General features: G+C 51.0%; 1 protein-coding gene across 1 annotated transcript; it reads right to left on the bottom strand.

Annotated features, from left to right (window-relative positions):
* On the bottom strand, positions 1–15,893 carry CTSD (cathepsin D). Its single transcript, XM_009571853.2, has 9 exons — positions 15,710–15,893; positions 15,107–15,263; positions 12,648–12,771; positions 10,978–11,096; positions 6,763–6,962; positions 5,498–5,620; positions 4,417–4,561; positions 3,326–3,424; positions 1–2,656 (listed from the first exon to the last, which is right to left on the bottom strand). The coding sequence occupies exons 1-9, from the start codon at positions 15,775–15,777 to the stop codon at positions 2,495–2,497; spliced, it is 1,197 nt and encodes a 398-aa protein (XP_009570148.2). The 5' UTR covers positions 15,778–15,893; the 3' UTR covers positions 1–2,494.
* Positions 15,894–22,201: the final 6,308 nt, after the last annotated feature.

Below are 22,201 nucleotides of genomic sequence, written 5' to 3'. Positions count from 1 at the left end.
TTAAGGAGGGGAAACACTGTATTTTTTGTTTCAATCTTCTATGTTGAGACAGTAAGTCCATCAGCAAATTTGATTAAAAAAAACAGTCACGCAGTTAGAGTTTGGTTTAAAAATGCAAATAAAAGAACAAAGGGAGGAGACCCATTCAAGGAAGACTACAATGAACCATTCCTCCAGCCTATCCTAAAGTATGTCACTCAGGGCATCATTTTGGGCCTCGCTCTTTCCCCAGGCAGAAGTCTCCTGCCTGCCTGAGGACAGACATCAGCCCAGACTTGGGTTACAAAAGAGGCTGTCACAAATGGCATAAAGCATTGCGTGCCCAGCAGAACCACAGCCCAACAGCTTGTTCTGGGGCCGTGCTGCACATCCCACTTAAATCTGATGCCAAAGATGTTCAAAGCCCACAGTCAGCTAAATGTCAAGCTTCCCCTCACACATCAGGTCCAATTAGCAGGTACCTGAGAGGCTGTCTCTGTCCTGCCATGCTTCAGAAATCTTGCAGCTGGGAAACATATAACAGGACTTGGAGGAGCTCTGGGCACTCAATCGGTGTGAAACTGGGGCCCTCTGAAGAAGTGCTGAATATCTACCAGTTTGAGTGCCTATTGATAGTGGATTTTTTTGGTAACACGCTACTGTTCTCTGGCTAGTCTTGCAACAGATGTCCTTAGGTGTTCAGACGCAAGGTTGCAGATGAAGACAACAAGCAGGCACAAGTAAGCTTTGGGTGCAGCATTTGTTACATCCAGGATTGCAGGGCACAATACACACATCAGAAATGTGCCCAGGCCTGTTCCCAGCTGTCCACACCAGACCCCTCCAAGGCATTAGGCATGGCTATAATGCCAAACTGATCAGCTGCAGAGGGTGGGGACAGGTGACATCTGCAGGGTATGGGCTCACTGTCCTTGCACATCTCACCATGGGACATTTTCCCCGTCCACACCTCTGATATTCACGGTGAATTTAAAACTGGGGATGATGTACATGTATTACACCAGGCATAACCACCTATGCACCCACTGTCCAACGACCTTTCTCAGGAACTTCTATGGCCCCAGTGGTACTTCTGGCAGGATTATCAGTGAATTTTGGGGAGCCAGGATTTCACCATGTTTTTCCTGGTCTGGGGGGGTCACAACTGGTGCTGATCTGGTCCTCTTGTCCCCTTCAGCTTTACCCATCACCTGCTGCCACTCCCTAACTTCAGAACCTAATCCAGCACACTGGGAGAACAAGTCTTTTACTCCCAGCACAGGCTGAGATTCTTGGCAAACTCTCTTCTGCTTTAAAATTCACTTTATTGTACTCCCAGTTCCACCAGCACTTACATACTGATGCCAGCCCAGTGAAGCAAGTGGCTCCACATATGCAGATCTCAACTCTCCAGGAGGATCTGCGAGCACAGCTAAATCTGAAGCAGGATTGTGCCTCACTCTATCTGCAACACAGGTGGACATGAATACAGCTCTCACCAGCATTAGTAAGGGGGAAAGCAAGGAAGGAGGGTGTTAAAATGTTATTCTCAACTCACTGGCTGTGGATGAAAATGGGAAGAGTTGTGGTTTCGGGAACTTGGGAGAAGTTCAACAAGCTCAACAGAACCTGTGTTAAGTGACTTTGATTAGCAGAAAGCCAGGCCTTCATGGCCATGAATTCAAGTGACATCTATTAAATACTATCTTGACCCCTTTCATATTTGTACTCCCTGAAGAGTCCCACTGACTGCAGTCCCCTCCCTGTCCTGTTGGGTCTGGCACATGGACATCATGCCTCCAGCTCTCTCACTAGTGCCATCACTACGCAAAAACACATCACCAGAGCCGCTGGGCTCCAAAACTTAACCCCTGTGCACACTATTGCAATCCCCTGCCGTTCCAGCCCAGGATGTGCTCTCCTAGGACCAAGCCAGCACAAGCCCATTGAGAAATGACCTAGAGGTCACCGCCTCAACCTGTCATGGAGGAGTGATGAAGATGGACTCTTCCTTGCCTCCTGCTTCCCCACTTCATCAGTGAAAAAGCAAAAACAAATAAATAATGTGTTGGACAGCCTTCCCCATACTTCTCCCCCAGTGCAGAAGCCCAAACCCAAGAGCAGCCACAGAGTGCCTGTGCAGTAACAGAGGTGCCAGGGGCTGGCACCAGCTGCCCCCTAGGAAGGACACTAGGGCTGGGAGATGTGAGAGGGTCTCGTTCAGCTCTGAGAATCATTCTTAAAAACAAATACTGGAAGACATAGCAGTAAAGCAAGGGGCTACTCCAGCTGGAGTGGTCAAATACAGACCTCCCAGCACCACTTAATCAATGGAGAGGAAAAAGTAGCTAGCAGGGCACTAATGACTATTTTCCATGTAATTTTAAATCTAGTTCAATTTCTTTTTCTTTTTCTCCTTTCCACTTACTGGATTTCTAATCCTGGTAATCTTTCTCTGTGGCTCCTGTGCATGTGTGTAAGTGAGTATGTGGCAGAGGCAGTGGGGATCAGGCGCTTAGACACATTTGGCAAAGCCAACAGAGTCATTATCACGGTCAAAGACAGTGTAGTAGGGACCAATGAAGACATCTCCCAGGATCCAGAGTGGGCCGCCGGGTGGCGGAACATCCAGGCCTGAAAAGCCACTCAGGCAGATGGTCTCTCCTTGCACAGAAACCTACAGAGAAGAATGAGAGCTTCAGCCCAAGAAGGTCTTCCTGTTCCCTGAACTTCACAGGCGCAGCAATAACACCTGCCAACCTGCCAACACCTGCTACACTTGAGTTTCTTCGAGCGTGTGAATCTCCCAATCTGCCACTCCCATGGCTCCAAACCCACCTCCCCCTCCCAGAGCCCTTACTCAGCAAAACATTAAGTAAAGCTGCATGTGTCCATAAACCTCCCAACCCATGCAGCTCTGAATTAGAGCCATTGTTGAAATCCTGCACAAAAGTGGTCCTTGCGAGTTGAGTTTGATGGCTTAAATGCCAGGCTGATGGCCTCTGCTATGACACGGCTGGCCTCATGGCTCCAGAATCCAGCAGAAAAGGGTTACATATTTGTAGAAAGTGAAGCAACAGCCTGTCTGCCCTTTCTCTCCCATCTTGCTGTCTCTCATGAGCATCATGCAGGGTCTCATTCCTGCAGGACTTTGGTGAGGTTGCCTGGGTTCATCAGCGTCACCACCTCATCATCTCAACCTTTCAGACATTTTCTCAAGTGCCACCTCCAGCCTTGCTTTCGCTGCTCTTGCATTTCAGATTTCATGGTTGAGGTTTGAGTGGATAAAGCAAAAGCTAGGCCTTGCAGAAACAGCGCAAGGCTGACAAAAGCTGCCTGTACGCACCTTGAAGACATACTGTTCTCCAGTGAGCTGGTAGGGTTTCCCTCCTAGTGTTAGCGTGACAACAGGCAGAGATGACACCTTATCGCACGGGATCACATACTGCAACAGAAATGGTAAAGGTTTTAGACAGTAGCTCCCACACCTTCAGGAAAGGGCATGGTCTCCTGCAGGCACAACCATGTCTTTGCTGTGGTTTTCCTCAAGAACTGCTCATCTGAGGGTGCAGAAGAGGCTTGAGCTAGAGGAAGAGAACTGCTCCCTGTCCAGGGCTGCAAGCTGATGGGCCAGAGGGTTTTAGGGATAGAGATGGAGCCAAAGGATCCTGGGTTCAACATTTGATTCTGTTAAGCCCCAGGGCACCACACTAGGTGCAGCAGTGCTGGGGTCTTTCCTTTGCCACAGGAGGGAGAGACGTTGCTTGATACAGCCCAGGAACAGACAGGGACTCACAGTGTGATGAGCAGACAAAGCCTATTTAATTAACACTGGTGAGTCTTGGTGAGGGTGGCAGTCTAAGCTAGTTGTTGCTGTAGCATAGGGTCTCCCCACACCACAGTAAAGCCCTACAAGTGCTAGTGGCTCTGCCATTTGGGAGGGGCTTCAGAGCACAGCATCCTTCCTAGGTGGTCCTCACAATCTCTACTCCTCCACAATTTCAGGAAGGAGAGATGACCTTGTGATATTAGTCAAGATGGTTACAAACTTGGCAGGGAAGCGTTGTCACTTACATTAAATTAATCTGTATTGAAGTCCCTCCAGAGTCACATTAACATGAATACTTGGCCTTAGGTGCAATTCACACTCCTTTACCTCTTCCTCCTGGAGACAGGTGTCAGAGGTCACCTAAAGCCTCCTGAAGTTCATGGGACTTTGCTCTCTACTGTGAGCACGAGCAGGGCATCAAATGCTACCCAGAGTCAAAACATGAATGGGTTCCTGCTATGCCAGGGGCTATGCTAGGAGTACACGCTGGGAATGGAAAGCAGAGGAAGAAGACAAACAAAGTCTCTAGAAGCGTCTGGGTACAAAGCAGGATGTTAGTGCAGATACCACAATGGCCACAGCCCCTCACTTTCCCAGCCCAGTCTCACCTGGCCTTTGATGAGTGGTTTTGCACCGATGGCTGTCTGCAGCTCCTTCACTTCCTTGGTGGGGCCAGTGATGAGTGAGGTTCCTGTGTCCACGATGGCTTCACAGCCCCCTTTGCACAGAGTCAGCCCATTGGCAACATCCACCCTGGAAAGAGATGCCCAGACAGAAGACAACGCTTAGAGGCCTCCCAGCAAAAGCTGCAAGGAATAACAGGCAAAGAGTTGCCTGCTGTCTGCTCACCATCATGACTAATGGGCATGTAAGTGAGCTAAGGGCAATGCATTAGGGACTCACGTATGACCTGTACTACTGTAAAAAGCAAAGGGTTAAATGGACAGTTGAAGAGGTCTTGGGTAAGGGAAGGATTTGTGTACATCAAAGAGTCAAGACAGGAGCTGCTTGGCTTTCTTATTGCATCACATTTAACAGCAGCATGGACAGATAAAGCTTTCCAGCCAAGGGTCTGCCACACTTCGCAAATGTGGCAGGACTAGTGGAAGATGAGAACTGAAACCCGGCACTGAGGAGGGATGCAATCCCCAGGGAAAGGGCACACTCTGATCACAGGCCGCTTTTAAGTTCCCATCACGTGGGAAAGCTCAGAATAGACCGCAGGGCTGGCGGCCGGCAGCTCAGCCTGCTCTCCTCTCCTCCCCTCTGCCTCCAACAATGAGCGCTGATTGCTGTGCAGTGCCCTTCAGTCAAGGGCTGTCTTCCTTGAGCCTCATCCTGTTTCTCTGGAGCTGTGAGCAAGTCAGCAACACAGCTCAATCCTCGCTGAGAGGTGAGCAAAGTCGAGGTTTAATATGTGGGGCTCGCCTTGCCTGGAAGCAGGACACGCTGCTTTTTTTTTTTCCCCACTTTGCAAAGGTGTAGCAGGCGTTTTTCAAGTGCCAAGCCACAAACAAGAGGAAGGGATTTTGCAGAACATCTCCTGTTGTTTTCTGCCTCTTCTCCTCTTCTAGAGGCAAACAGCCCATTCTTAGGCTGTGATTTTAATCTCCTTTTTTTTTTTTTAGGAGTGGATGTGTTACACATGTGAGCTGTCCGCACACGTAGTCAGGTGGAGGGGGGACTTACGCATCCATGTGGACCTGCCAGTAGGCCTTGCGTGTAACGTTGACCCAGCTGAAGTCACCAGTGTAATACTTGGGGTCAGTCCCTCCCAGGAGAAGCTCACCACCAGGCTGAGCAGCAGGGTCTCTGAAAAGAAAACAACCCAAACTTCTGAACATCAGGAGCACAGCAAGCACCTTCTGTGTGCCCCAAAACCACATGCCAGGGTGCTTGAGGGTGAAGCACAGCCCTAGCAGCACTGGAGACAGACAACTTACATTGTGCTATAACATGTCAATATAAGGACAGAAATTGAGAGATAGGCCAGAGTGGGGAAATGGCAGTAACTTGGCCCAGCTGAAGCATCTTTCAGCTTTCTGCCTTGTGCTTTCACATAGATATCTGGAGAAACTCGCTGCAGAGAAGGGGAACAGCAAAGGGGAACTGAGCACTGTTGCAGTGACTCCTCGAATAATCAGCTTGTAACAAACACCCGTGTACATGGCTGATGCAGTGTTATCTGCACCCGACTCTGTGCCAGCAAGCAGCCTTAGAGCTGAATCCTCAAGGTTACTGTCAGATGAAAACTCACTGCCGAGCAGATGGAAAGAAATATGGTGATGGGGGGAAGGGCTGGCACTTGAATGGTCAGCAGCAGCCCTTTCTACCCTCCCTGCTCCCAGCATGCTACTTTTTGGGCTGAAGTAGTTCAGAGTACCCCTCTGCAGTGCCAGGAGGGTGATGGGGTGTTCTATAGGGAACAGCTGTGGGTGCCAACATGTTTGGGGCTGTGCAAGAGGGTTTCCCAGGGAGTGAGGGAGCATGAGCCCCATCATTAGTGATGACTGGTAGGGATCGCTTGCCTGGGAGGTGACATGGTGGTGGCCAGGTGGCTCAAGGACTTTGGCAACAAACTGGGGCTGTGTTTACCCCTCTAACAGGGTCTGCACTAGCAGCGTGCAATCTCATGATCACAACTGTGTTTATTTTTATTCTCCCTTCCTCTGGAAACATCCCGTCTCTTCATCAGTTAAGAAATGTGATAGCAGACTTACCCAGCTTTTGATTAGTAAAATGGCTGATTTCTACTTCCCTTCCTACTTCAAAGCAGCAAACAGAAGAGATTTTAGCCTGACAGCTCCAGCAAGGAGACATTGCTGAGACCTCCTCAATGGTGCTAGCCAGGGTTCAAACCAGCACACAATAAGAGGTGCTACCTGTACGCATAGAGAAACACCTGGCTGGGCTTGCCCTCGCAACAAGAGATGCATCACCAAACCAAACACTACCTGTTCAGGTAGAAGGCGAAGATGTTTTTCTCGATCAGCTTCTGTTCCATGATGTTATCGAAGAAAGGGGTGACCTTGTCCACAGAGATCCGCGGGAATGCCATGCCCAGGATGCCGTCAAATTTGGCAGCAATAAAGGTGATGCCTGGCTGCTTCACAGCTTCCCCAAAGATCTGATTCTTGATTTTCAAGTTCCCGAGCTGAGGGAACATGGGGAAGGAAGCAGAAAGCAGACTGTAAAGAAAACTGACTCAGGAGACTAGGGTGGAAATGGGATCTCACTGAAAGCAGGCTGTAGCGTCCCTCACCATGCTGCCAACAGCATGCTGCCAACACTCCTGCCTGCTTTCACCTTTGCATTTGTAGATATCCTGGTGTACTCTCCTCCAGGTAGGGGACAGGCCACACTAGCTGCACAGTGGCACCTCCTGAGTCCCTGCAAAAGCTCAACACACCTGCGGGCAGGAGCCCACCCTTACTTTTTGCCCACCTCAGTCAACACTTTCAGCTTTCTGGTGGGTCCCAGCACTTAGCCAGGCCATTTTGCAGCTCCTCCTCTTTGCACAAAAGGCCGTGTATCACTTTGTTCCCCCTATATCTGTTCCCCCATCTCCTACTCCAAACTTTCCTCCCAGTTTGAAAAGCTCTTTTGCTGTGCCTTTAATCCTCTTCTCCACCCTGGGCATCTAAGTCATCTCTGTGTCCTACCTCCTCGGGTGCTGCACCCATCCTTTGTCGGCAGCACAAATCCCTTTCACCTCTGCCAATGACGCCTGTGATCTCTGCTGTGTAAGAAACATCCCGAGGATATCGCTGCATCTCCCAGAAGAGCCAACGGCCTGCAAAGACCTCCCATGGGAGGGCAGAAGACCCAGCCAGGAAAGTGAGGTTGAGCATGAAGCTCAAAAATAGCAAGTGGAGTACTATGAATGCAAAGGTCACCTCTCTTGCCAGTTATAAGAAGTGGCATTCCCCACTGGAAAGCCAAAATGCCCCACAAGGACAGATCCCCAGAAAGAAGGAGATTACAAAAAACAGGATAGCTCTGCTGATGGGGAGTAGGACGTGTCCGCTGGCTCCTGGCTCTAGCAGTTCAGGAGGTTTCCGAGCTTCTGGCTGACCACAGGCAATTTTAGCATCTGTGCTAGGATGGTTTTGGCCTCTCAGCCTCCAGCTAGCAGCCCTGCAGCGAACCAGGCTGGACTGAAAAGCTGGCATCTCCTACCTGATGGCAGATAACGATCTCTGTAAATTACTAATATTCCCCCAGGGTTAGACAGTGCAAGGCTGGGACTGGCAGTGTTGGCTTTAATGGTACTGGAGGCTCACGCTAGGAAAGGGCGATCGAGCCTTGCAAAAGCTAAAAGCCACAGGACAGGATGTGGGGTGAAACAGCTCACAGCAATGCATCCGCTCATTGGCACATGGCAAGTGCCCCAGTTGCATGCTGCAGGTTTACAAAAGCTACCACTCCACTGCTTGGCATAGCTGGTCCTGCAGCAGCTCCTCAAGTTTGATAAGCCTTCCACTTAAAATAAAAATTAAATGCAATAGACTAATAAAACTGAGTGCCAGGTTTGCTTGATTATTGCCCTGGTTGTGCATCCCAAGAGGGAGGCAGATATCTGCCTGGCAGTGGGGGTCTCAACAGATCCTTCCTGCACTTGATCCTCAGCAGGACTGAAACCAAAGAGCATCTTTAGCAGAGCGCTGGCACCAGGTGACAGAACCTTCATCTCCACCCCTCAGCTGGCTCTTGCCCAGATGGAGCAATTGAAAATCATTACCAGTGGATGGCTGCATGGTGGCGGCCCTCCAGCACTTTGCAGACAGGTGTCGGCACCCCACAGCTCACCCAGCCGCCTTGTTAGCAGCCTCAGCCGAACAGGCAAGTGCTGGATGGTGAAAGAGGACAAGAGGCAAAGGCCTCTGTGGCCTAGTTTGGCACCAAGGCTTGGGCTCCTTTAGGCAGTGGCAAAGGGGAGAGACAAGGAGGGACATCTCCTGTGCCTTGTACCTGCACTGCAGCCCCAGGAGAGAATTCATGCCCCACAGCTGGTGATGCTTCCTCTGTTCTCCTTGAAGGACATCCCAAGGTTGGAATAAGATGTCCAAGCAGCAGAAGGCTGGCTGAACCTGCTGCTCTTTGAATGGTGAGCAGCACTAGCAGTGCCGTGCTACAAGGCATTATTCCTCCAGAGAAGGAGAAAGGATGTTCAACATGAGCTCATGACCCTCTCAGAAAAAAAAAATAAAATAAACTCAGGGCTGAGAGACTCTGGACCACCTGCTAATCAGCACCTTTTGGTCAGATGTCAGTGCTACCACAGGCTGCTATGACTGTTTCCAACCACTGGGATGGCTGGAGCCTAGAGGGTCACCCTGAAGGCTGTTTCAATGCCTGTATTTCCAAACTAAACCTGACTAGGAGCTTGCCTACAGAATGCTGTGCATCAGGAATCATCTTGGTGTCAAAGTCAAAGGCCCCTGACCCTCTGAGTCACCCCTGCTCCTGTGTACTGCAAGCATGACAATGCTCAGGCTCCATGCAAAAGGTTTCTCTTGCTTCTGCCCAGACAGGAGCCAAATGCTACAAGCTGTGCTGGCTGCCAAGAGTCATCCCCACCTCCCAAACAAGCTTAGGCACAAAATCCTTCCTCTGCGCCGTTGGGAAGTGGAGAGCTAATTAGCAAGCAGCCATTAGGGTGATAATTACAAATCCCCCCAAAAAAAGAAATATCCACAATTTCCTTCTGTCTCACTTCAGTCCCTGCATTAAGCCAGAAAGTGCCTAAACCAGCCCACATTTTCACAGGACAATAAAATTCACTGTTTACCTTGCTGCCCCGATCCATTACTGGGACAAACATATGCCTCTGCCTGTTCTCTCCGTATTTTGCAATCCTCATATAAGAGAATCTTTTAACACTATGTGCATGGTGCCTTCGTTTGGTGAGAGCTGCAGGAAGGCTTGGATGGGTGGCTTTTTTTTGCAGCAGGGTGTTTCTAAATGAATCAAGGGATGCAGGAAATAAATGGCATGAAACAAAACTGAAAATAGTCCTAAAGCAGAGTGGGCTGCAGGAGGCAGAGAGCAAAACCAGATGTGCAAAGCTGCTGGCAGTCCCTGCCACTCTTCCCCACAGCCTTGCCTGCACTGATTTTCAGTGTTCACCAAGCCCATCAAAAGCCTTCTCCCCCGAAAGAGGGTCTTTCACCCAGCCTGAGCTGCTAGTATTTGGATGCAAGGCAGGCAAAGGCTGATGCTTTCAGGTTAGTCTGAGATTTTCCTGCTATAAGGATGGCCTAAAGAGTGCTCCTTGCATGAGCTACCCACCTTGGGCTTCTCTCGGATATTTTTCTTTTGATCCCGATGAAATTGGTAAGCCAATCCTTTCTAGCTGAACCTAACATGTAAAACTCCAAATCCCTACATCTATGCACTTATTCAAAACCTTTGCTTTGTCTCCCTCCTGCAAGGCAAACATACGCTTTTATCACTGCCAGGAGACCAAATAATCTGGGAGCACACCTGCCACTGACATTTGGGAGCTGGCAAATTCTCACAAGCAACTGTACCTGGGAGGCAGTTGTGAAAGTTGCCTGCCCTTCACAGGATAGAAAGCTCAGCCTTTGCTCACTGAAAACAAAATGATGGGAAGCAACCACCAACAGCCTGGGCCATGAATGCTGCCATGGAACCCATCTCTAGGTGTCATACGGTCTGCAAACGTAAGCATCCATTCTCCCCTTCAGACTAGGATGGGGCAGTGAAGAGCCTATTTCTGGCTAGTGTTCAGGTAGCTGCCTGTGTGGACATCTACTACTACATGGATACTGGCCACGAACAGGCTGGGCACGACCAGCAGCCTATGCAGTGGTACTGGTGTACACTTGGGCTGGGAAATTCCCAGGGTTAGGAGAAAGATGGTTGGAAGGATGATCAGAGACTGTGTTTGCAGGGCACCATGCATATGGTTCATGTTCCTAGCTTGCTGAGCTCCTGATTAATACCTTCCCCCTTCTCTGCCTGCCTTGATCCTTGTCATCTCCTCAGTATTTTCACCATCTTGTTTCAAAGCACTTAGAAACACTATGCTGAAGTATGTTCTATAAAAGCAAAAAAAAAAGGGAGCCGTGTTGAAATCAACTGGCTTCAAGTGCTCTGCTGAAAGCAGGCTAGGCCAGCTCAGGGTGAAGGCAGTTGTTACTCACCGTGACGGTGTCCTGGCTGAGAAACCCAGAGAGGCTCCCTGTCCCATAGTGGATGGCGAACTCTGTGCCATTCTCCACGTAGGTGCTGGATTTAGAGGCATCATATTTGTGATGCAGCACTGCAGGTGGGAGACACACAGGAACATCCAACATTAGTGCTCCTTGATACCTAGGGTTCCCCAAAACCTAATCCCACACCACCCAATTCAGGAAAAATTCAATGATGTGAAGGTGGACCTGAACCCAGCATTTGCCAAGCCTGCTTAACAATTCCCCAGACATTAGAAATGCTTTAGGTGGGCAGATCCAATTTGGCTGTTAAATCGGATTTGGCCACCAGGTATTAAAAGCCTAGAGACTGTGTGGCTGGTGTGTCAGGATGCATTAAGACAGCAGTGAAACACTTCTCCAGTGTCATGGCGAACCAGGGTGGCCATAAAAATAGCCTGCTCTGGGCATGCACACTTTATGGATTTATCTTTTATTAAGACTAGTTGGAATTTTTTTTATACAGTCATTGGTTTTCGCACAGAGGGCTCAAAATATTTTTTATGTAGAAAAGGGCTTTTCCCTCATCTGAGCTGCTTTTCCCCCTTGGAAGGGTTGAGAACTGTAAGACATCCCTGCTTTTATGGCTGGGCAGATTTCCACAGATTCCTCCCAAGTCACGAGTTGGCCAGCAACACGTGGTTGGTGAGCTTGGCCAGCCTGGCTCCACGGCTGAGCCCTGCAGAAACCGACATGGAAAATGGGGACTTCCCTGGATGGGCCATCCGGATCCCAGTCTGGCAGGACATTAGTCTTCTTGCATATTCATAAAATGAGCCCTTTGGTCCCAGTACCTCCTGTGCCATTGCCTTGAGAAACCAGCTCAGTACAGATCACGAAGCCCCAAGACAGACAAGTCTGGGCCTTGCCACCCTAACAGTGTTCTAAATATCATGTCACATATGCAAAAAGAGGGTTTGCCTCTGGGCACTATATGGCTGCACAAGTCATCCAAATTTTCCCCCTGCCCACAAGCACTGTGTGCTGCCTTTTACAGTTGCATTTGTTGACTACACAGGTTTCTCTGCTCTGCTTAAGAGCACAGCTAGTGACTTTTAAATGACCTTTTGCCACAGATGGATTAAACGCCTTCACCTGTGGAGGTTTATTGCACAGGAACACCACAGAACAAAAAGAAGTGTAGTCTCTAAGACATTCTGATCATATTGTGCCTACTTAGCTCTTGTTAATTATAAATCCATAAACATGCACAAACATGCTCTGTTCAGCAATAAGCCAGAAACTAGGCCAGTTTGTATCAGATCTGGCAAGAGGCTGACTTTTTTTCTATCAGCCTTGTGCAATAGGGCAAGCATCAGTCTATAATTTGGGGAGAAACATCACAACCTGTGATGCTGCTCCCCAGCTCCAGGGCTGAAGCTGTTGGGGAAGGTTTGAAGCTGTGCGTGGGTGATGTGGAGGGGAAAAACAGGAAGGAAGCAATGAAGGATAGATGGGGGAGGCTGGGATCCTATTTCCAGCTCTGACCCTAAAGAGTCCATCCACCTCTAGCAAGCCCTTTCACACTATTGCCTCAGTTTCTCCTATTACAACGCCAGGATTTGCATTTGGCAGAGAAGGAGAAGCTGTTGAGTACTGTGACAGGCACTGGTGACACTTACAGCAGGCAATGTCCAGGAGGTGACAGTGCACCGATGGCACCCAGAGGTTGGAGGAGCCAGTGTCGAAGACCACAGTGAACTTCTGTGGGGGTGTCCCAATGCCAATTTCACCATAATACTGGGCCTGCAAAGGAGGAGAAGGGAGCCATGAGCAGAGACAGCTGAAAACAGCAGGAATTAAAGAACCAAAAAGTCTCCTAGGATTGAAAAACAGACCAGATTCTTATCTAGATGCTAGTCTGCTCTTTTTCTTGGTGGTGATGGATTCCCAGACTTTGTCCTATGATAGGGAGGCTCCCATTCAGTGTTCACGCCTCATGACAGCGTGTGTGAAAAGGATAAATCGGTGAGAAGTGTGTGACGCATGTTTGTGGGGGAGGACTTTTTGGGGCAGGAAGACAGGGCAGAAGGAGGAAGGTCTTGCAGGTTGGCATACAGTTCACTAAAGGGAAGAGAAAAAATGAGGTAAGGAAGCCAAGTCAAACACCTGTGTTACTGAAAAGCTGAAACTGGCTGGGAAGCTGCTTTGCTGGCACGTTTGTAAGGGAACTGTGGGTTGCAGCAAGCAGCGATTCTGCCCACTGTGAGTAGATGCATAGCTGCTGGGGCTTTTGGTGTGGGCTAGTGAGCCCCAGGGGTGGGGACAAATAAAATGCTCAAGTCACAGGCATTGGGAAACTCATCCAGCAAGCAACCAAGATCCAGATGGAGAAAAGGGCAGTCAGCAGCACCACCACAGAGGGATATACGGCTGTGGGGTGAGAATTTGGGAGAAGTCCCTGTAAGCGCAGGTATCCAATGGATCTCTCTCTGCCCTGCAAGTGCATCTTTGCTAGGACTGAAAGAAACATGGGCAGGTAAGATGTTTGCAAGGCAGCTCTGTCCAGAGAGGAGGAGGGTGAACAGAATGCTTGGCAGGTGCTGGATATACCCATTTTTTCCCCAGCCCTCTCAAAGGCCTCTCAACACTAGCAGCTGGATCAGGGCCCTGGAGAGAAGGCTGCTAGCAAGGGAAGTCACCCTGTGGCCCTTCTACCCCATTCGCCCCATCCCCCATGTACTTAGCTGGAGGGAGAAAACAGGATTATCAAAGCTGCTCGCCTCCAGTGCATTTAGTTTGCAGGGGCTGTTTTCTGAGTAATTAATAATCCACTTGCTTCCAGTGACTCTGTAACTATTACTTGGGCTCGAAAATGGGCCCTGTTAGAGGGGTCCCATACATCACATACACAGACCTCTGAAGGGTCCTAGGAGCTGGTGAGAACCATACAGGGCAGTCTAGGGGAGGTTGGGCCTTTCATCCCAGTAGCTCCTCTGGCAGCAAGAACATTTTCAGCTGGGCTGGGAGGGACTCAATGGACCCTTATTTCACACCACAGGCTGGGCTTGTCCCCCTGCAACGAGGGAGCAGCCCGTCCTCGAGCGGTAGCCCAAGGTGCAGTTGCAAGATACAACATTGTGGTGTAACTGTTAGCATCCTGGCTTTCAACATCGTTGATTAAAAAGAACAGCAGCCCTTCCCAGCACAGCCCTGTCAGGATGGTGCTGGCTGGGTGACAAAGGCCCCTGGCGTAGGGGAGCAGGGGGAAATATTCAGAGTTAACACTCAGATATCCAGTGCCAGCTTTATTCCACCGGTTAGTGCTTGTATCCTACCTGACAAGAGCCACAAGGATACATGGTGCAGAACCCAGAAAAAGGAAATAGGCAGCTGGGCTAGGGCAAACCTCATGTCCTTTATCTAGCTTCTTCTTTTATTGCTACTTCCACCATAAAAGTCCCCTTGCTCCCTAAGCTGCAAAGAAGGTGGAGGTGCAGGGTGGCTTTTGCCATGGCTGTGTAGAAGATGACAGATAACTAGAGAAAGGATCCTGCATCCCCAGTCCCATAACAAGCTAGTGCCCAGTCTGGGCCCTTTCCCCTGCATCATACTTGTTCTTTTATGCCGCAAAGCCTCAGAAAGTAAAGCATGGGTTTTATGCCCCTGCCTTGCAGAAAGTGGAGCCCAAACAGGCCAGAAGATGCTAGGAAGGTCCACAAATGAGCAGGCCCCTATTCACGATTGTTAATTAGTGATAAAAGGGAAAGGAAGAAGGTCACAGAAGCTCCAAAGCTCCTGCTTGGGTAGCAATGAATTGTTTATTATTATAATAATAATTATTAGTATTAGTATTGTTAGTTTAGCAATGATGGGAAGCAACTTTCAGCAACCACCCACTAAACTATCAGCAGTGCACGAATCTTTCCTACAGGGTAAATACGTATCCCTCTTTCACCTTCCCAGCTGTGGTGGGACAGTGAAGCTGGCTTGTTCCACCCCTCCCCTCAGGGCAGGTACCTCCAGAGCAATGGTGGTCAGGCACCTGTCACTGGGGGCAGCTGTCAGCCAGAGAAGTGACCGCTGTCTGGCTGGCATCGCAATGAAGTCTGCCACAGCCGGCAGGAGGGGAGTTACTCACATCCATGTAGTTCTTCAGGATCTCTGGAGTGGGCTCGGACACATCAGCGAAGCCCAGCTTGAACTTGAGGAGCTGGGTTAGAGCATTCATGTCTGGGATCTCGCTGCCCACCTCATTCAGAACCCGCCGCATGGAGGGGAACTTGGTCAGGGGAATCCTGTGAGGGGAGGCCAAATGTCTGTCCGTTAATGGGTGTATGTGTAGGGGCATCCACCCAGCCCGACCAAAACCATGGGTGCGAGGCTGGGTGAGTTTTGGGTTCCTGCCAGAACCCTGTGACAGAGCCTCCTCACCATGCCACACTCACAAAGCTGGAGAATGGGGACAGGGGTAGCGGCATGTGGCTTCAAAAGGTCACTGCGACTAGTGGAAGCTGGGGGAGACCTCCCCATGGGTAGGACATCAGCCTTGAACCCCCATCTCTGTGTGTGCGTGTCAGCCTTCTACCCCTTGCTTTAATGGGAGGGAAAGCAGCAGACGGGGGCGGAAGGGGCCTGCGAGAGGAGCCCAGAGGCCGCCACTGCACCAGCACCCGGGGTGCGGGGTGAACGTCCCGTGTCCCAGCCCCCACGACCCCAGGCTCATCCGGCCACCGCGGCTCACCTGATGATGGCGGCGCAGGGCTCTGCCAGGCCGAGGAGGAGCAGGAGGAGGAGGCCGCGGGGCCGCATGGCGGTGGCAACGCTGACGAACGGCCCAACTCTGCGCGCCCGCGCCGCCGCCTCCGCTGCTTTTGTAGGCGCGGCGGCCGCTCCGGGGCTCCGCGGATCACGTGATGGCACGGAGCGCGGCCCGCGGGTCACGTGCGCGCGCCGGGGCGCGGCCCCCCCCCAGCCCCCCGCCCGTGACTCAGCCCCCGCGCAGGGAACAAGCAGCGTGCGGCGCGTCAAAACAGCGCCCTCCGCCCGCCTTTTTGGTGGAGTTTTTGTCGTTCTCGACAAGTGTTCTGGGTTTTCTCTCTTCCCCGGGGGTCAGCTCCCCTCTCAAGGCCCGCTGAAGGCAGCCCCAGTCTGGCACGGCGAGGGTTCCGCCTGCCCGAAGCCCACGACTGCTCGCAGATCTCGGCTAACCGCCCGCTGTCACCTGTGCGGGTTCATTTCGTCTGCCCCGACAGCCCTGTGCTGCTCTCTGGCCCCAGGATGCCCCTGTTCTGGGGGGATTCATCCTTATGGGCTGTTTTTTTGGGGGGTGACAGGCATATCCTGGACTACAACTTGTCTGGGAAGCAGCAAAGCGGGTCACAAGCCCGATGGGACCCCGTCTTGCAGTGCTACTGTGGCCAGCTACAGCCACTGAGGATGGTGCTGGTGCCAGTCAGAGTCCAGGGCCACCAGCAGACCCTCCAAAACCCTGCTGGATGCAGTACTCTGTCCCTGTCTCAGCCTGGCATAGCGAGGGCTCAGCCTGCCCCAAGACAGTGGCTGCTCACAGGTGTCGGCCACCCACCGGCTGTCACCAGTGGAGTTTAGTCTTGCAGCTGAGCCCACAGAGTTGTTTGCCTCCCCAGCCCCATACTTCTCCCTGGCTCCAGGACATCCTTAGTTCAGGCAGGATTTGTCCTTCCAGGCTGTTTTTTGTTTGGGGGGAAACAGGCATATCATAGAATTATAGAATCAAATAATCATAGAATGGTTCAGGTTAGAAGGGACCTTAAAGATCATCCAGTTCCAACCTGCCTGCCATGGCCCCTACAAAGGCTCCATCCAACCTGTCCTTTGGGAGGTGGCAAGTCAGATGTGCCTCACCTTGAAATGCCATTGTGGAGGTAGCAGGCTAACTATGGCCATTGAGGATGGTGCTGGTGTTGATCAGAGCCCAGGGGGGCAGTGGCCACCAGCAGACCCTGAGGTCCCTCCACCACAGACTGAAACACAGAGCATTGGGGACAGGCTCTTTGCCCCCACGCCCCCGGTGCCGGGTGTCACAGCAGGATTTAGAGGTGCCATCCAGCCGGCTTGGGAGGTGGACGGAGCTAATCTCTGCCCCGTTCACCCCAAATGAGCTCTTACAGCCACGGGACTTGCTGGAAAAAGAAATAAATAAAATCGGATTTGCAGATGCTTTCCCTTCCAGGTCCTAAGGGCTGGGGGTGTTTGTTTTCTGCTCCTTCATGTTCCTGCCCTTAAGGAGAGGAGAGCAGCAGCCCGTGGGATGATCTACGTACTGCTGAGATCGTGGACCACTTGCTTAGTTGCAGGGCCCCTGTCCCTCACCTACCTCCTTTGTGTTTGTGCAACTTTTGGAAATTGCTGGATCATGTCGCTTGCACCTCCTTCCCACTCTCCTTCCCCCGGCCTCTTCCATCCTCCCACATCCTGCTGCCCCAAGTGTGTGCCTACCGACCCCCTGTTGCAGTCCATGCTGAGTGTTTTAAGGGGTACTTCTGCCCTGAGCTGTGTCTAAATTGCCTACCTATTGGCTGTCTAATTTGCCATTTCTCAGTTGAATTGGCGGTACCAGGAAACCTGCTGCCTCCTCATGGCACACAGCACCCACCAGGATGAGGTTTTCCATAGTGATGGCCAGAGGCATTGGCTGAGCCTGCTAGGTCCGTTATTTTAGCCAGCCCCTGCTGTCCCGTTATTTTAGCCAGCCCCTGCTTCCCTCCTGCCCCGCAGGCATGTGGTCAGGGTGAGTGCCACTGACCCTGAGTCAGCAAAACCCAGCATCCTCCTGGCCCTGCGGCGCTGCGTGACTCAGCAAAACCCTGCGTGGCTCTTTTCAGGCAAGGGGCCAAGGCATGGCAGGTCCCCAGCATCTGTAGCTGGACCCCAGAGGCATTGGTGCTGCTGTGGTCTCCAGCATCTGTAGCCGGACCCCAGAGGTGTTGCTGCTGCTGCAGTCTCCAGCTTTGGAGTATCCTCCCCTTGTCCCTCTGGGAACCAGTAGCCCCAGTGCTGAGTGCCCACGAGTGGGAGCAGGTCAGACATGAACTAACCTAACCACCCAAGCAAATTCACTCTCCCCAAGGGCTCTAAACCCTTTTGCAAATGTGCTTTGCAGACAAAAGAGATAGTCCTGATGCCAGGCCCTGGCGCTGCTTTATAACCTTTCAGGCTCTCCCAGAGCCTGCAGTGGAGCTAGTGAGGTATCAGCCCTCCTTCTGCCTCTCTGAAGTGGTCGGGGAAATGGTAACTAGCCAGGCAATGCACACCTGGCCCCCAGGCAGAGACACCTACGGCAGCTCTTCTGCGAGCATTTCCAGTCCAGCAAGTCTCTCCCAGCATCCCATGGCACCTGAGTGGGCTCAGGTGAAGACATCATGCCATGCTAGCCCCATGTCATCATGCACTGCAGAGAAAACTCTTTCAGCAGGGTCAAGCAGTCCAGTTCCAGCCTGTGTCTGTTTTTTTTAATTCCAAGGGATTAAGGGCAATTGTTGCAGTTAGTAAAGCTGTTATGAACAAGCCTTTGCTTGGGCCCCATGGTAGCAAGCCTTGTGTCTGCATCTGGAGCTGCTCCTTGTGACATGCTTCACTAAGTGATTTATGTGTCCATCACACCGGTAAGGTCAGACAGTTCTTGATTTATTAGGAAAAGGGGAGGATGGAGCTGTGTTGGGGCATGTTACAATACTGATACTGTTGTGGATTCTTGCAGGAGGAGGGAAGGGACTCAGAGTTTATCCCCAGAGTGTTTAATTCATCTCCAGCCCTTAGCCCTGGTGTTTTTGGAGCTGACACTGCCATGCCTATGTGCCAGGGGACTGGTGATCCCAACAAGGAGCCAGGATTTCTGCATTTGGTCTCTCATCACCTCTGTGGAATGCTTGCCCCGATGTCCAGGCCTTAAGAAACGCAGTGGGGAAGTTTGGTTGGAAGCTGAGAGCATGTCTGGGTATTTACAGACTAGATCCATGACAGTTGCACCATGTTATCTTCAAAAGATTGACTGGCACAAGCCCAGGCTTGGGTTTTTTTTGCACATTTTTCCATATTTGTGGAGGAAGACCCAGGGTGCCATGGCTGAGGTATCTGGAGCTGGCAGAGAAATGTGAGAGATGGCCAAGGGACCTGTTAATCCTCACTCCTGGTTTTGGCGTGATGGATGAACCCCTTTCCTTGCTTGTCTGTCATCCCAGCCCCTCACATCCTCCTGGCTCTCAGGAGCGCAGTCCCTGGTGGCCATGGCCATGGGTGTGGGGTGACACGCCCCTGGGAGCGGGCCATGCTTTCACAACCTTGATCGCTGCTGGAGAGAATTCCCAAGAGGAGGTTGAATGACTCAGCGCTGGTGGCTCCCATGGGAAGGTGCACCGCAGCCCCAGGAGTGTGCCACCTGCCCTTTGACATGCAGACAGGGACATGATGCTGCTTAGTTTCAAATGCTTTATTTTCTGGGGAGGCTCTTGCAGCTCCCCTATACACAGTCGGACAGTGCTCTGGCAGTAATGCTACAGTGGTCAATTCTCCTTACGTTTGGCTGTGCATTTGCTGCCTGCTGCTTTCTTTGTTTTTTTTTTTTAATTTATTTTTTTTTATTTATCACAACCAGTAGCCATCCCCCCAAACTTCAACAACCTAAAGGGAAGGAAATCTTCAGTTCAGAAACACTAATTATTTTTTTGGCCAAGAAGTATTAAATTCAAAGCTGCAAGTGGGATTTACAGAGAATGAAACTCTTCAAGTTCAGAAAATACATTAGGATTTTGCAGGTAGTTTCTAAACTAAAAAGAAAACTATTCCTCAGCCTGAGCCGAGCAGAGCCTACAGGCACACAAGACCAGGCAGGTCTTGCAAACATCCTGACTCCGACTCAGGGTCCTGGTGCCGGTGTGAAGATGCTGGATGCAGCTCATTAGCAGAGCCTGATTCACCTGTCTTGAGCCCCTGGAGCAAAGTGGTGGTAACTTTTTCCTGACATGGTGCCAGGACCTTGCCCACTCCCAACCCCTGTTCCTAAATTGAGGTGCAGTTTGCAAAGCGAGGATGCGTTTTCTAGCAGCACTGGTGTGTCCCAAATAACACTCTTTTTCTGGGTTCTTTAGAAGCAGCTTTGGCTGATGAGAAGCCTGGGAGCAGGGGGGGGGGTTTGTATGGCAAAGGGGTTCATCCAGGCCCTGACTGCCATGTCCCAGTGCTGTGGAATTGAGGGACATGTCCTGGGTGTCGTGGGTAGTGGCAATACGTGGTCTGTTGGTGCTGGCTGGCTGTGGCCGGTTTGGAGACAGAGCTGGCTGGCAGCCTGCTTAAACATTTTTTGGCTGCCAGCATGGGCTGCAATGACCTTGGGGAGACACTAAGTGGAGTTGCAAAAGGCTTAGTCTGGGTGGTGATTGTTCCCTTGGTGTCTCTCATGCCACAAACCCTGATCCCAGTGGCAGATGAGGGCAGCTCACTAGTGGCCAGGTTTCATGGCTGGGCGTCATGATGGTCAGGAACCCTGAGCATGGCTCCATCGCTGTCAGGGCTGTTTGCAGTAGCCTTGAGGCGTGGTGTGCTTTCAGCCCAGTGGAAATTCTCCATCATATCCTGCTCTTCCAGACTTTCCAATACCAAATAAAAAAAAAAAAAAAAAACAAAAAAAAAAGAAAAAAAAAAAAGAAAGCTTTGTGCAGCAAAATACTTATGATCTTTCAGCTGTGAGCTGCCCTGGTGTTTTTGGTAGAGTATACTCGTATGCCGCCATGCCTCACTGGGCTGCTGCCAAACTTGGCATCACCCGTCCCTGCACCCCACAGGCTCCGTGGCCCTGCCCAAATCACTGCTACACCTGTACCGCCTGCCCGCGCCTGACCCCACTCTGTGTAGGACGTCCTTCCGCATCCCGAGGCCTGTCCTCCCCCACAGCCAGGGACATGCCTGTCACCCGTGTTGGCGAGGAGGGGACCTGCCCCACCTTGGCTACCAGCCTCATCTGTTCCTTGGGGCAGGGATCTCATGGTGTTTGCCTCACCTGAGTTATTTTGCAGCAGGCTTAAATTGCCAGGGATGGGCAACAACAACCCAGGCAGGCAATAGCAGCAGGCAGCATGACTGGTAGCTGACAGGATGGGGTGGTGATGGCATTGATTCATTGACACCTACGCCAGGATGTGATGGAGAGCACCAGGACCCAGCTCACCTTGTTGCCCACCTTGGGCAATCCCTTTCGCAGTCCCCAGGACCACGTGAGCCTGGCTTGGGGTGGGATATCGGCTCACAGGTGGGATATCATGCATGATGCAGAGATGTGCCTCCAGCCTTATCCAAGCATACCATCCATATCATTTGCTTTGTTGGCACTAGACACCATTTAATTATTTCCTTTAATTTCCAGCTGAAGTTGCTTTGAGAAGACCATAATTTTTTTCCAATTACATCTCCTCCATGTGACAAAGCACTTTCTGGTCCTGGAAGGAGAATGGGCTTGGAAAGATGAGGGTCAACACTGCATGGTGACCCAAGGATCAGTTTAAAATTACAATGTGTTTCCTTGAAGTGGGAGCAGCCACCCAGATTCTCTTTGGTGAATCCAAAGGGCGTCTCCTGTGTAAATATGCCCATAAAATCTCTTAATTCCCACTCATTTACTGTCACCTTTCTCCTAAGCACCAGCTTCACTTGCTACCGCCACCAGCATTTTCTAATGTGCCCACATTTTCCAATGTGCCTGCCTGCGTTTAAGATCTTGAACTCATGTTTAAGCACCTTGGCAAACACAGTCTGTGGCTTTTCATACCCTCTCTCTGAGCTTCTGCACACAAAACGCCCCGTTAATAATTATTTGCAGCCGGGGACTTGGCATCTTAGCCTCTCTGGCTCCAACCTCCTGAGTGTTGCCCAAGAAGCTCTGCTTCTGGAATGGTTTGGGGCTAGGTAAAAAATTTGAAGATGCTTGCCCTGTGCTTGCTGAAGGTGCTTGTAGGCTATGATTGGAGGGAGGTACAGGAGCATCCCTGTTAGACCCTGCAGCTGTGCCCAGGTCTTGCAGCCTCCAGCATCCTGTGCTACTGCAACCAGGAGACAATAAAGCCAAACTACTTGGACATTGCCAATGCAGTTGTTTGTTAGCAGCTAGACATCTGCCAATCTTTCCTCCCTGCAGCACCACCTTTTCATTAAAAAATCCCTTCTCTCTCATAGGGCTAAGTTGTTTTTTATTAGCATTGCAACC

Source organism: Cuculus canorus, chromosome 5 (genome assembly GCF_017976375.1).
Source record: "Cuculus canorus isolate bCucCan1 chromosome 5, bCucCan1.pri, whole genome shotgun sequence".
NCBI lineage: Eukaryota > Metazoa > Chordata > Aves > Cuculiformes > Cuculidae > Cuculus > Cuculus canorus.
The sequence above is the reverse complement of the archived record's forward strand: the minus strand, read 5'-3'. Positions and strand labels throughout refer to the sequence as shown.

Excerpts from the sequence above, each read along its gene's own strand:
- CTSD (XM_009571853.2), bottom strand. The coding sequence starts at position 15,777 with ATGCGGCCCCGCGGCCTCCTCCTCCTGCTCCTCCTCGGCCTGGCAGAG. Across the intron at positions 6,963-10,977 it reads TCAGCCAGGACACCGTCACG|CTCGGGAACTTGAAAATCAA; the intron begins GTGAGTAACAAC and ends ATGTTCCCTCAG. Across the intron at positions 3,425-4,416 it reads AACCACTCATCAAAGGCCAG|TATGTGATCCCGTGCGATAA; the intron begins GTGAGACTGGGC and ends TTTCTGTTGCAG.